At 44.6% G+C, this 14,410-nt stretch overlaps 1 protein-coding gene across 1 annotated transcript in view; it reads right to left on the bottom strand.

Annotated features, from left to right (window-relative positions):
* LOC119449465 (uncharacterized) overlaps positions 1-14,410 on the bottom strand; it is a 77,980-nt gene that overhangs the window by 25,077 nt on the left and 38,493 nt on the right. The window contains exons 10-14 of the mRNA XM_037712641.2: positions 5,256-5,262; positions 4,351-4,571; positions 4,145-4,269; positions 3,878-3,984; positions 1,440-1,741 (exon numbers count right to left, since the gene is read on the bottom strand). Of these exons, the coding sequence (XP_037568569.2) occupies positions 1,440-1,741; positions 3,878-3,984; positions 4,145-4,269; positions 4,351-4,571; positions 5,256-5,262 (762 nt within the window). The remainder of the gene's footprint in view (positions 1-1,439; positions 1,742-3,877; positions 3,985-4,144; positions 4,270-4,350; positions 4,572-5,255; positions 5,263-14,410) is intronic.

Raw genomic sequence — 14,410 nt, 5'->3', positions numbered from 1 at the left:
CGAAAGACAAGAAGGGTAACACAGCGTTGGTATGTGTTCCCCTTCTTGTCTTTCGTCTTTTCGTGCTGTTCCCTGTCGATTGTTGAACAGTTCTCTTGCTGCCGCGCTGATTCCAAGCAGCACTATTTTTCCTTTTGAAGCGGAAAGGCGAGTATTGTTTGTTACAGAAATTGTGGGCATCGCTTTTACAATATTTTTGCTTCTGTAATAGAAATGTCGAAGACGAACATATGGATCTAATAGATAAATGGAGCATAGGGGACTGCGACGTATTTAATAAAAGTAAGAAAAACTCCAATGGTTTCCTCATAGTGACATTGTTATCGACAAAAGAAGGGAACCGGGGGGCTCATCGAGCCCTTGGGTCCCTTCTTATTTCGTTTATTCATTGCGAGGGTCTCGAATATGGCAGCCTTGATCTCATTGGTAGCATGCGAGGGTTTATTAGCCACGTGCCTGCCCTCACAAGATGACGCCATCGGGCTAAAAGGGATGTTCCACATCCGCCTACCATGGTTCTGAGTGGCGCGGCTAACACACCTAGGGCTAGATCTAGTAAACATAAATAACCAAATTAGTGGAGGAATTGATGGCCGTCGCCGTAGCACAATTGGTACTGCAACGTGCGTGTAATGCGAAGGTCGCGGGTTCGGCTCCCGCCGGCGACAAGATATCCTTTCGTCCACTTCATTTCCCTTTCTCATTATTTTCTATATTGCAATTTCAACCACACCTAATTTCCCCGATGCTTTCCTTGGCTTCATTGTCTGTTGGCTTTATGTGGTTATGACATTGATAATGACTTTTACGGGGGATAGCGTTTTCTGAGCTAAAGTCATAGAGTATAAATTATACTCTCAATCAACGCGCCCACTAAGGTGTAAGTCTCTCACCTTATTAGATAACCTTAAAAAGCTAGTGATACAATAGCCAGTACTGCAGTTATTTTTGAGGGCAAAAACACTTTATCTCCAAAATCGATTGCTTGTTCCTTGTGCAGTTACTTGCTGCTCTCTTTCTACAGATCAAAGTTAATCGCAGATTATGAAAGAATATAAATATTACTATCCGAGCGCTGCCCGATTGCGTTAATTTCAATCAGATGATTTATCATCACATTTTCTATCCTTTCAGCTATCTTTTTGCCCAGTCCTATAAACAGTTAGCCCCTGTGCCTCTACTGACTACCGTTAGAGTGTCAGCTGGTCGATCTAGACAGTTCTAGTGCGATCAGCAGCAATTTCCTTCATTAGCTATTTCTTGCATAACTTAATAAACAAATCATTATTACTAGAAAAAAAGAACGCTGTTGCATGCTCGCTTGAAATTATGTCAACGTCACCCAACTTTATAACTCATTTAACAAGCCTAGTGTTTATCAGACCCAGGTTTTAAACTGTTACTTCACTGTGAACTATATTTTATTATTTCAGACTCACCGCACGAGCTGTGCCAATTCCGTAAACACGTGATTCATGATATGGAACCTCGAGCTTGGTATCAAGGTGGACAGGGCGCGGATTACCGGCAGGAAGTCCATAAACGAAAAGAAGTTCGCGTGGCGCAGAAACTTCCTGAGCAGCCCCACGACAAAGTGGCCTTTTGGGTCGCCAGCCTCGTATCGCCGCCCGAAGACCAACGCCGAGATGTTGTTGACCACGCTGGCCGCAAGCTCCTGAGCTATCCGAGTGGGTCGGCCTTTCTTCGACACAAGGAGATCCGCGAAGCACTGAACCTCCTCCTACAGATTTGCATGCGAACAGGTCAGATGTTTTCAGGTTTTCATAGGGCAGCGCAGATGAATGCGTTCCCGTTCACTCAATTTGGGCTGCACACCAGTACGGTCCACACTTAAACGAAACAGCTATAGCTAATGAGTCAATATAACTTGAGCACTTCTACTTTCTCATAGCTGATAGGATGCATTAGACTGACATCTATGTATTGAAGAACTGCCACCTAATATTCACGGCAGACTTCAGCTGTCGCCGGCAATCATATACAATATGAGTGTTCTCTATAAAAGTGGACCATTGTGTACATTTTGTGCGGTAAGGTAGGGATGCCTGCGCGCTCACATTTTACAGCATTGAATGCAAGCTAACTGGCGAATATGCCGCCGGTGTTTATTACAATTCTGCGCAGGTGTAAAATATCACATGTCGAAGATCATGCATTTCTACCTCTTCAGGCGGATCGCTTGAGGTGCACATTGCTCACATGGCCAGTCGGGATGTTCAACAAGCTAATAATTCAGACGCATATTTCAAGGGCGGAATCACAGCTGGGCAGCAAAGCTGTCATGTATAGTTATCAGAAATCACGAAAGCATCCCCACTCTTGAGACATCCGTCCCAAAAACGTGCTCTGAAATGCGTTTTTCCGTCCGTCTAACGGGTTCACAAAAAAAAGCACCATCGCGCACTGTGAAACTAGACAACTTGGAACGTTCATATATATTTAAGCAATCCAGAAGCGCGCCATCTGTCATATTTTAATCTTCCGTTCCGCAAAGAGCACTCTGCGGAGAAACTAGTTTTCTTCAACCTCACTGAGATTGCAAACGCGTTCCTGAAAATTCAGGTTATGAGGTTTTGGGCCTTCAATGCATTTTTTGTGAACATCGAGAAAGTGACTCTACTGCGAAGAGTACTCGGAGAAGAATGTCAAGAAATCCAGAAGATTTTTTTGTCCATTCATAGCACGGACAATCGCCCCACTTTGTGTGCACCCGCGAGCTTCGTAGGTCTCTAAATACTTGTGATCCAGTCTTCTCATTTCATGGATAGCAAAAATCATGACTCAACATAATCCTATAAACAATGACCCTTCATTTATTCAGTTTATTGGCATAATGTCCCATGGTGCCAGGGACACAGACAGAAAGCCACGAAACTGTGACTTGAGGTCAATGCTCCCTGCATTAAATGGCATCAACGTTTTTGTTTTTGTATTTGTACATGACAAACAATCAAAAAAGCATGGCACGGTCCGCCATTCAGCTGATCTACGTATAGCAAAAATCGCAATATAAAAAAACGCAACACGCTACACCAATGACAGGCGGAAGAAAGAGTCCGTGGCAAGAAAAAAATAGCACGCTATTCACAACTTGTCGCAAGTAGTTAACAACAAAAAGTCCTTGCTTTGTTTGCCCCCCCCCCCCCCCCCCATTTTTTTTCTTGTATGACCAATGTATACTATTGTCAATAATAATACAAAGGAATGACTAATTAAATAACAATCCCAAGAACACATCCTACAATTCTCTATATGAAGTTGAGTGTAAGTGAAAACGATTGTGAAGAGTTCACTCAATAATGCAAGTGGCCGAAAACGGAGCATTTGCCTGTGCATAGTTTGTATGTTCGTATGTTCGAACAATTCGTATGTCCGTTCACAGTTTCCGAAACCGCAAGGATGAAGCGCTCAATGTGAGGCCTTTATCTATGACATTTAAAAAATATATATGTATAGCGCTTAAAGCCCTGAAACTTCACAGTGGGTATCCACGAAATTGAGAGACTTAATTGATACATAAAACCATGTGATGAATGCTTACTCGCGTAAACACGCTTTGTTGTCGTTTTCTATGAAAGCAGTAGCTTGTTGACAGCAAAGTAAATTCGTGATTGCTGAAATATATAACAAACTCCTTTTCTTGAGCAGTCTTGGACGGCACAACAATCGTGAACGGAAACAGTGCTGATACTGACGGAAATGGCAAATTGAAATACATTTTTTTTCCAGTAAACAAACATTGCGAATTAAGAATTGGCATACGCCGCGTGCAAAAAGCACTGACTTTTCTCATTAAGTGATCAGCGAGCGTTCACATCTCTATTCTTTCGCATGATCTCGCAAATGTGCATTTCACCTGTATGTGTTTCTCCATAGATTTCTTGGCAAATCCCAGGTTTCTCAGCACATGGAAGCAATATCTCCGGTTCACTTGCCATGGCTCTCCATTCATGGATGCAATGCCTTTTTGTGTACGAGTGAAACAAAGCGAACACCAATTAGAGAAAAATACTAACTTGCTCGTATACTCTAATAACGCCGTATGCTCTAATGGCACATAAAATGGGGAAAAAGAGGAAAAAGCGCTTAAAAATTACTTTGCCAAGAATTACAAACTTTGAACCTTCGACTCCAAAGTAGTTGAATACGAAATTATCTGGCCGAAATAGAAGGTCTGGGTTTGTCAGCCCTTCTCGTATTGACTCCAGGTCGTTTAATACCACTACGTCCTTGCAGCCTAGCCGAACTCTGAAAAATTCCCAAAATAAGTAAGCACCCACATAGCTAGTGTACAGAGTTGAATAAGTGGATAGGTAGTTATGCCTGTACCTCACAACAGGGCCAAATTTTTCACTTAATTCCTTGAAAACAACGTGGTATGGCTTCGAGACGAATGGAAGGTAGCCGAGTATTGGCACGCCTCTTGGGCCTGGTGGCAAGCGTTTGCCATTTGTTGTGCCGTTTTTCGTAGATAGGGTCTTCAGCACCAACAATGAGACCACTGTGATCGTCAATGATGCCGTCACTATTGACCATTCCCAAGCAGTAATCTGAAAGTAAAAATGAAATATCGTTGTGCAGACGCAATGTTCATGTAACTGAAAAGTATTTTGACCTTTTTGGAGTGTTCGAGACATGAGGCCTTAAGTACTTCGAAGCATTGATGTTACAATACCTCATCAACAGCGAAGATTATAGTTCTAAATCGAGAGGCTTATACACACTGCAAGAGATATGTATACGTGTCCCGAAAGCGTCTACCTGTTGCATCCGGCTTAGTTACTGCAAAAAAATCTACGGCCCTGCCCTTGAAATGTGTTCGGCTTTCTTGCAACATTTGGGGCACTCCACTGAATTTTCAATAGTGAGAAATATGCCACTAACGTATACGGAAGGCTCTAATATGGTGGTTACTCTATGGGATTAATGTTTAATACGGCAATTTTCTTCATTCCTTTTAACTACTTGAGGACACCATCAAGATTTTGCGATCACGACCTCACAGAGGTCATGATCATAAACTCTTTTGGTCAACCTCTTTTCGAACAATTTAGTGGCACTGGCTGAACATTACCCCAAGCCCTGTGCAACGTGTGCATTTCCAAGTAGGGCGCTCTCTCTTATTCAACTCCACCTTCAAAAGATTGTTTTCCTGGAGAGCCAGCTGAAATTCAGGGGTAGCAACGGCCACTTGCAAAAACAATATTACTTTAATAGTTCAGTTTCAGGCTTACGTTGAAGCTGCAATGTAGAAGAGATAGAGAAAAAACAAGGATAAGAAATCCAGGGATGTCAACCTGACGAGCGTCCGGTTTGCTACCCTACACTAGGGTAAGGGAAAGGGGGTATAGAAAGAGGAAAGCGAGAGAGAGTGAGCACTGTAGAAATATATCTTGCCAACACAAGCCTATGAAACAGCTGCCCCAGAAAGGATGTGCTCGTTGTCGTTGCTTTGTCCACAAGAACTCAAAATTATTTCTTCACGCCAATCACAGCACGCTGAACTACGTCACTGTCGCCATTTATTATTCTTTTTTTTCGTGATGGAGTAACTCTTCCACGTTGGCTCTTAGACCGATAGCAACTACTCTGATTACACAAGTTCTGTGCACTTGGGTGGCCTACTAAACACCCGCGCACAGGGCGCCCTTATCCGACGCTGCATGACCAGCCCTTTGCTGCCACTGTTATCAAACGGGCACACTTGTCGAAAGCTCTATTGTTTATGCACCTGGCTCCCAGCTACACCTGGACGTTAAGACCTGGGCGCCATCCCGAACGAAACTTGTCTGTAAATGTTTATTTTCTCCTCACCGGATGGTTAATAAGTTACTTCGATTTGACTTTATCGGCATTAATTCAGATGTTTGTTCGATATAGCCACGTTTTCACAGCAACCATTACTCAGTCGTGGATACTCCATTTCAAACGGTGACGAGGTGGTGTCAACAACACCTTCAAAAGAAAAAAAATGAGAGAGGGAAGGAAAGGAGAGAAGGAAAGAGGAGGGAGGGGGAATATGTACTACTACTTTAGGCATCCGACAGGTCACCTCCTGTAACCCACTAAGAAAATTCCCACTTCAGAAAATTCCACTTCTTGAATCCACTCAGAAAAAGCCAAAACAGTGTCCGGAGGATGCTTTTGGGCCTATGTACGGCACGTGTCAGTTTTTTGTGCGAACAATGCAAGAAAAAACTGCACAAAACAAGGACAGTATAACCGCCTGTTCATTTGTCACTGTGAATCAGCGAGCACAGACTTTCTGCATCCTCTGTTTTCAAAGCCCGGGCCAATGTTTTAGCAAACGTTCGAGCAATAAAACGAAAAAGTACCTGCTGTGCCTTCATAAAAAAGGATACGCGAACGAATAACAGATTCGCTGCTATATCTGATTCTTGTGCTCCAGGGCATTTTTAACAGTGGAGCTGTTTAAGCCGGCCGTAATTCCGTTAGTCGTCCACAAAAAAATGTGGACCGATCCTGGCTGTAGTGCAGAAAGTGTGCAAGCACAATGGCACACACCCCTGTGAACTAGAGAAGCTGAGCCTGGATAAGTCTAACTAAGCACGGTTGGGACTACTTAAGCTTAGTCAGTCATCGATAGCTAATCGATAATCGATCAATAGTAAATAAATCTTGGAAAATGCTGGGGATGACTTGGTAGTGCTTAGCCTAGCCCAAAAGCCAGGACAAGGTAGGTGCTGATCAGCTCCGCTGTCTGTTTAGCATTGTGCCTCCAGTGCAAGCAACGCTAGTTTTTTGCCTCTCAGTGTTGTTGACCCCGTATCAGAAAAAGCTGTGGGTTATAATTTTCCAAGTGCCTCTGTCTCTTGTACCACTGCCGTTGAATTATAGGAAAGCACTGGAATTCACAGAAACAGAAACGCTACTCACGATTGAAAAGGGTCTTTGCAGAGCAGGAGGCGACATTCCATAGGCCATGCTCTAGCTGCCACGCTTGAATGAGCTTACAGTCACACAGGTCTTTTAGTATTTTTTAATGCACACGATGATGTGTTTTCGTCTGATACGCTGTGTTGATATCTTAGGGTTTTTCTAATTTTAATCACGCAGCCTCTTCTGGCGTATTGCACTTGGAGCGTACACCTGCAGAGCACGTAAAGTATGGGATCATGCTATGTTTTTAGTTGCGCAGTTCACATGTACAAGATTGTCGGTGGTCAATATTTCTAAGGTTTAAAGAACTAAAGTAGATCGCTCTAGTAGTCAGGAGTTCAAAATACCTGCAGAACACACAAACAGAAACTGTTTGTAAACGACTTTTGTTTTTCGCGACCTACGCTAAAAACAAACCACTTACCACGTACGCTGCGAAAAATTATTTGGAAGAAATAGTCTCACCTCTGCAGTCCCTTATTTACAGAGCTGTGAAGACGAATCGAAGTTTAAGCTAATGTCTATAGAGTTCTTCTTTGCCTATGTGCCGTGCTTCTTTGTCATACTTTTTTTATGCATGTACCTACAGCGCCCTCTAGGGGAATCTTTATAGGGGTTTACTATACAAAAATACATAAATGACATCATGCACATAAATGACCATACTAAATATGGTTATAATTGGTTTAGCACTGCTCATGGAAATTGACGAAAATAAAACGATTGGTAAAAACGATTGGAAATAGAACGATTGATAGTGCCTATAAATACCTGTTTGGCTAACAGCTCTGCAGTTGCAGTCATATGCCCGGTGAAGTGGACTGAGATCAAGTTAAAGACGCCTTGTGTTATTAGGCCGATGCGTGCAGCACTAGCTGCACTTGTAGCTATACACTTGAATTCATTAGTCAGAAGTCACCTTTGCAGTGGACCGTTTTTCAAGTCTCTAACCCCCTTATTCTAGAACATTCCTCCACTCAGTACTCTAACTTTACTGAATGATGATGATGATTTATTGGCATCCTTTTTGAAACGAAGCGGTGAAAATAGACACCTAGCCTGCTTGAGTTAATCAGGTATGTTATACATGCATTTCATTCTGTCCTTCTTGTATACATCTCCTTAATATGTTTTTCTGTTCCTCAAAACTTCCTTATTCCCCTTGCATCGCTACCTGTGTCTGTAAAGGATCCGGTTGAATCAATCGCTTCTCTGGTTTTTTTAAGTACACAATGGACAGGACGGGCGGACGGATGGATGGATGGATGCTATGAGCGTCCCCTTTGAAACGGGGTGGTGGGTTGCGCCACCAAGCTCTTGGTATTATTTTGCCTAATGTCCTACCTTTATTTTTGAGAAAACATACAAATACAAAGAATTCCAAGTATAAAACTGTGAATGTCCGCGCCGTTGTAATCTTGCACAAGAAAGCGCCCTCCACGTTTTAATTCTACATTTATGTACTGACACTGCGACTGTACTTCGCTCGGTGGCTTGTGGATGTGCCATTGGCTTAAATTGAAATGCGAACAGAGATAACTGATTAGAACGCCTGTTACGCATATATACAAACATGAAAGTGTGACGTGTTGTCTCTCTGTAGCTGTACAAGCATGGAAATGTCCCAAGTGTACGGTTTGGAGTCATAATGAAGGCACTGTTACAAACGCAGATAAGGCTAGAAACTGAAGAGGGAATTAAAGTAGTTGAGTTATTGTTCCAGTTTAAATTTATGTGATAGTACTTTGCCCCTATGGGAGCCAAACGTTTTCATCATTTATAGTCTACGTTTTTTGTCCCCTGACTTGCAATGACATCTACTCTCTATGATATACCTTATGAACGATGCGTGAGGTCCATGAATAACGTGTTCTATGGTATTCGTGCTTCTCTCTGTTTATCTTTTACCCTACCCCAGTGCAGAGTAACCAACCATACCTATATCTAGTTCTCAGCCTCAAAATTTATATTCGCGTGCATTTTATTGCACTACTGACTAGATACATATTTGGCAACTTTTATTGTTCTTGCCACAGAACCGTGCTAGCAGCCCTGGTTAGTATATTTAAGCTCGATTATGCTGGTGTCGTAGCTATTGACGTATTGCTCGCAATAATTTCACGTTCTCCAGCGTGGTTTCATGAGCGATAACGTTCCGTCACAAACAATTTCACTTGCCATGCTTTGCGTATATTACTTTACGGGCTGAGTAGTAAGTTGCGACTGTGCGGCTTCAACCTTTCTTATTGATGCAAAAACATTAAAATGGCTCATTGAGCGAAAAATCCGGTGTCTGTCTTCTGGACAAGCTAAAAACGGCACCTAAACTGTCCATTGGCTGTGATGCCGCTTCACGAGCGCGCCTCGACGGAGCAGAGCGGGCGAAGGGTACACCTGCTGCCGCGATAGCGCGCCAGGTGTTGCGTGAGTGGAGAAGGCATCGCCACGACGCCACGTCACCCTCGCTCTCGCTCTCGGAAGCATATGTTATCGGCGCGTTCCTCGTCCGCGCAAGCTCTCACCTGCGTTCTAACAGCGCCTCGGTAAAGCCAAATCAAAACACGCCAAGCTAGCGCTATGACGGAATGCTACTTGAACCGAAACTTCCATTACCAAGCCCGGCGTGACGAAAGCGGTGACGTCAACATCACCGCGGCTTACTCGGGAGCATTCCCATTAGATTCTATGGCCGTCGGGCAAGGTAGCATGATGTCACGGATCGAAGCGCGCCGGTCTTGTACTATCTAGGAGGCGTTGGCCGAGCGACTCAACCGCTCGCTTGCCCGCGAGGAGTTCATAACTTGAAAGAGCGCTCAGCAGCAGGGTGGTCTCCCATTGAACAGCACTGTTCGTAAAAATAACCTGGGATAAAATGTTCGTTGTGATCGTTAAAAGTGTGTTTTGCTGTGTTAGCCAATGTCCTGAAAAAAAAAAAAAGCGCCAGTTCATATTTTTTAGCCAACTTCGGAAATCATGGAATACAACCGCGCGACTACATACCAGTTAAGTATACATCTAGAGTGAGAGAGAAAAGTCATAAGGGAAAGGCAGGGAGGTTAACCAGGCTGAGCCCGGTAGGCTACCCTGCACTACAGAAGGGGGAAAAGTGATTGAAAGAGAAGGAAGAGAGAAGTTCACACCCTGCACATTTACACAGTCAAGCGTTCATCGCTGAGTTTCGTCACAGGACGTCATACAGGTCAGCTGCACCTCAAAAAAAAAAAAAAAAAAAAACGGAGCAGCGCCTTTCTAGCCCTGCACATAGCAGACACACGAGGCCACGGGACCAAGATCTTCTCCTCCGTAAAAGGCCTGTCGTCTAAGTGCCCCAAAGCAGTCCAAAGGGCAATCCTTTCTTCTTCGTAGCCAGGGAAGTCACATAAGAGATGTCTGGTGGTTTCTTCAACACCACATGTGCTGCAGTTGGCAATGACCGGCATTCCAAATAGAAATGAATAGAAGTTTCTAAAAGAAACTCCTATTCGTACGCGGAACAGTAATGTTTCTTCTGGACCCCGTAAAAGTTGTAATTGCATCTGTGGGTCCATGGCATATAGGCGGCGGTTGGTAAACTCTGGTGTATGCCATTTTCTTAGAGCTATAATATGGGCAAGACTGGTGAGGTGCCCTGCTGCATCCGTTCTTGACAATGGTATAGAGATTCTTTCACATTCCTCATGTGCCTCCTGGGCAGCCTTGTCGGTACATTCATTGCCAGTGATGTGGCAGTGCCCATGTAGCCACTGAAATACAATGTCGTGACCTCCGACCACCGCTTGATGGTAGCGTAATCGTATCTCTGCTACCAATTGTTCATAGGGGCTGCGGCGCAGAGCTGATAAGAGTGACTGTAGGGCTGCCTTTGAGTCACAGAATATAGCTAATTGATTTGGTGATTGTTCGTGCACATAAAGCACTGCGCTGCGGAGGACGGCAAGTTCAGACTCTGTCGATGTTGTGGCATGGCTGATGTTGAACTTCTTACAGAATAATGCCGACGGAATAACTACCACACCAGTAGAGCTGGTCGAGTCGAAGAGCCATCTGTGTAAATGTGAATTCGATCAGAGTAGGAATCATGCAGCAGATGTAGAGCAGCTTGATTCAGGGCACAAGTAGGCAAGTCGCACTTCTTTGTAACTCCTGGAATGGAGAGCCGCACTTGTGGCTGCCGGAGACACCACAAAGGACAACGTGGTCTTGCTGCAGGCGTGAAGTCTGATGGAAGAGAAGATCGGTAGGAGGTTACAATGCCCGAAAAAGTTGCATCTGGTCTACTTTCCGAGAGAGAAGCAAGGCGTTGAGACAGTAGTCGAGAAAGGTGAAGATGATTTCGAAGGGTGTCCGTCTATAGCGACATACGTTCTGATGGGATGTTCTCTGAAGATGGCAATTGTTGCGGCTGTTGACGCGCATCGCGGTAGGCCAAGACAAGTACCAAGTGCTTGAGCTTGCATGCTCTCAAGCACTCTGAGGTTTGTCCTCCGGGCGCTTGACAACACCGGGGTGCTGTAACGCACGAAACCCTTGAAGAGCGCTTTGTATGGTTGCAGCATAGAACGCACCGACGGTCCCCGTGCTTTTCCGGCGATGGCATTGAAGAGGTGACTGATTGAGAGGAGTCTCTTCCTTAGGTAGGATACATGGGGGCTCCAGGAGAGGTCGCGGTCCACAGTGATCCCTAAAGATCGATGGGTTCTTTTGTACAAGATAGGCTCGCCATTAACATACACAGGGTATTCAGCCATCGATTTTCGCGTGAAGGCGACTAATGAGCATTTTTCTGTTGAAATAGCTAGAGTTCCTAGACAAAAGGAAGTTTATTTTATAAAAACCAGTTGTACGAACTATCGTTTTCAAGTAGACTGTTTTTAAATAGCGGTCCCTTATTAGGATTAATTGCCCAAAGCTTCTCAGTGTTTTTTTTTTTTTTGTCATTCGAAAATTTGTTCTACGGCATAAAACATGTGAAGCATGCATGTTGCATGTGCACTTAGTTTGTTATGGTCGATGAAGTGTAGCAGGAAACTAGCAGAGGACGATGTTGTTGGCTGAGGCGAATCTAGCCTCGCAAGACACTGGGTTTGTCACTAGGCGCATCTGCCTAAATATGTCCCGGTGAAGACAAACAAGGTATCCATACAACTGACACCACACTTGGGAACGTCGACACTTCGCTTTGTACCGTTCAATACCTCGGAGAGGTCTTTTGCTCCTTGGAGTGAATCTATAATTTTATTGCGATAGCAATTATATGGACACTTCAAGCAGATTTCTGCCGTCAGCGTTGCCGTCGTGGTCGCCGTTGTCGTCGCCGTCACCGTGAGGTTCCGTATAAAACCCAAGGGCGATAAAATCGTCGCCGCGTGCCGTATGTGCGAGTGAAAGCGGCTTCTACTTTGCCAACAAAGCGTTCTTGTACTTTGCACCTGTGCCGGCTGTCCTGTTGTCGCGCGCACCGTATCTTGAAAGCGATCTCCACACGGATCTGACCTTTGTATGCGATGTGCGTACGCCGCTCAGTTCCCGTTGAAGCGATAGACGGCACGAACCTTCGCTGGCTGCGGCGGCTGCGCTTCCCCACGCCCCCGTTTGGACAGTGGTTGTCTGCGGTCATCGTGTCTATTCATGTTTGCTTGAGCGCGCTGACACCACGCTTGTTAATTCAGTTAGTAAGCGTATGTGTCAAGTTTATGCAGCCGATAAAACTACTATCCCTACTTCTTATAGCTCTCTACTAATATGCTATCGCAATTGATGCTTCGCCTTTCGGGCGAAACTGCGACATTTTTTGTAGTAGCTTGGATCGTAAGTTAGTCAATGCGTCAAATATTAAACTAAAAATTAAATTACGTGTTTTTTACGCGCCAAAACCACAATCTGATTATGAGGCCTGATGTATTGGGGGGATTCCGGGCTAATTTAGACGACCTAGGCTTCTTTAACGGGCACCTTAATTTAAGTACACGAGTTTGTTTGCATTTCACCCCCCTCTAAATGAGACCGCCGCGGCCGTGGTGGAACCCGCGCCCTCGAGCTCAGCAGTGCAATTCCGCAGCTATTGGGCTAATGCAGTAGATGATGCACCACATGAGGCCTAGAGCTCGACAAATGGAATTCTCACGGTTTGCAACCGCCTCTTTGTTGTATTTGTGTTTAGTATGTTGCCTGGGTTTTTTTTTTACTTGTACTCATTTTGTAGCCTTCTCCTGCTTGGACATTATATGTGCAATATTACGCAAATATAATTAAAATCAAAATCGACGTAGACTAAATAAATCAAAAACGAATTTTATGCATGTAAATTACATTCTCTTCTACGATCACCATGCAGGCATAGTCGGTGACCCTAAAAAAAGTCGCAGTTTCATCCGAAACACGAAGCATCGATTGCGAAATAAAATTAGTGGGTGGCAATAGGGGAGTGACATGTATTATGTTGTATTTCATTGTGTATTATGTAGATTTATTTCAGTATGTGTGTGCATATGTATTAGGTTTTGATTCTCGTTCCGAAAGAGGAACTGCACATGTCACTGTATTTGCATTGATGTTATTGTATCTGGGTCGGCCTATGATGCGTAATCAAAATAAGATTTGCTGCCTACGAGGTCAGGGTGGCACAACCTAGTCAGGCTCTCTCCGGGCCTTGTGCCTCCTGAGCCAATTTGTATGAAATTGTAGCAAATAAAAGAGAAAAAAAGAAAGAAAGTATCGATATTACTTTCATTGGCCGTATAAACTTTTACACATGCGCATAATAACTAAAGTAACAAGCATGGTGTCACGCGTGCACAAGCAAACATGAACACATCTCACTCGATGACCGCGGAATCTCGCTGTCAAAACGCTGGAGTGAGGAAATGTGACAGCAGCAGCAAACGAACTGACCTTCGTGTTGCTTCTCGCATCAACGCGAACTAAGCCACGAAAACACAGCGCGCGGCGGATTGTGTCCCCGGCGCAGATGGCCTTCAATATACAGCGGCCTGGGCGGACGCCCGTGCCCGGCTAGGACGTGCCCGCCCACCCTCCCCGCTTTTCTTCCCCCGGAGCCTCGCGCGCGACGGGAACCGGCGCGCTTCCTCCCCGCTTTCGTCCCTTGCGTGCGTGAGATTGAGCCGCGATCGCCGGCACACCCTCGCACGCTTTCACTCGCGCATTCAGCGTACGGCGATGGCAGAAATGAGCCTGTAGTCTCCATTATAATTGTTATCGCAGTAAAATTTCGGAATTCCCGCAATGATAATGATGAGCGGCAAACGGTTGAGTGACGTGACGAGAAAAAGAATCAAGCAAGAGCCATCCTACAAACAGCGCAGCCTCAAATTAACCCTAATGTATTTCACCGGGAGCACATATAACAGCTTAGCTAACGCTTGTATGCGCAGTTCTGTGTCAACATTTCTGGGCAAGGTTTCCGTACGCTGTTTTACATGCTGCAGTATTCGATAGACTGTTAAGTACACCTTGAAGATGCGCTACCTTT

This window comes from Dermacentor silvarum, chromosome 4, assembly GCF_013339745.2.
Source record: "Dermacentor silvarum isolate Dsil-2018 chromosome 4, BIME_Dsil_1.4, whole genome shotgun sequence".
Taxonomy (NCBI): domain Eukaryota; kingdom Metazoa; phylum Arthropoda; class Arachnida; order Ixodida; family Ixodidae; genus Dermacentor; species Dermacentor silvarum.
Note: the sequence above shows the minus strand (reverse complement) of the source record. Positions and strands in the feature narration are given on the sequence as shown.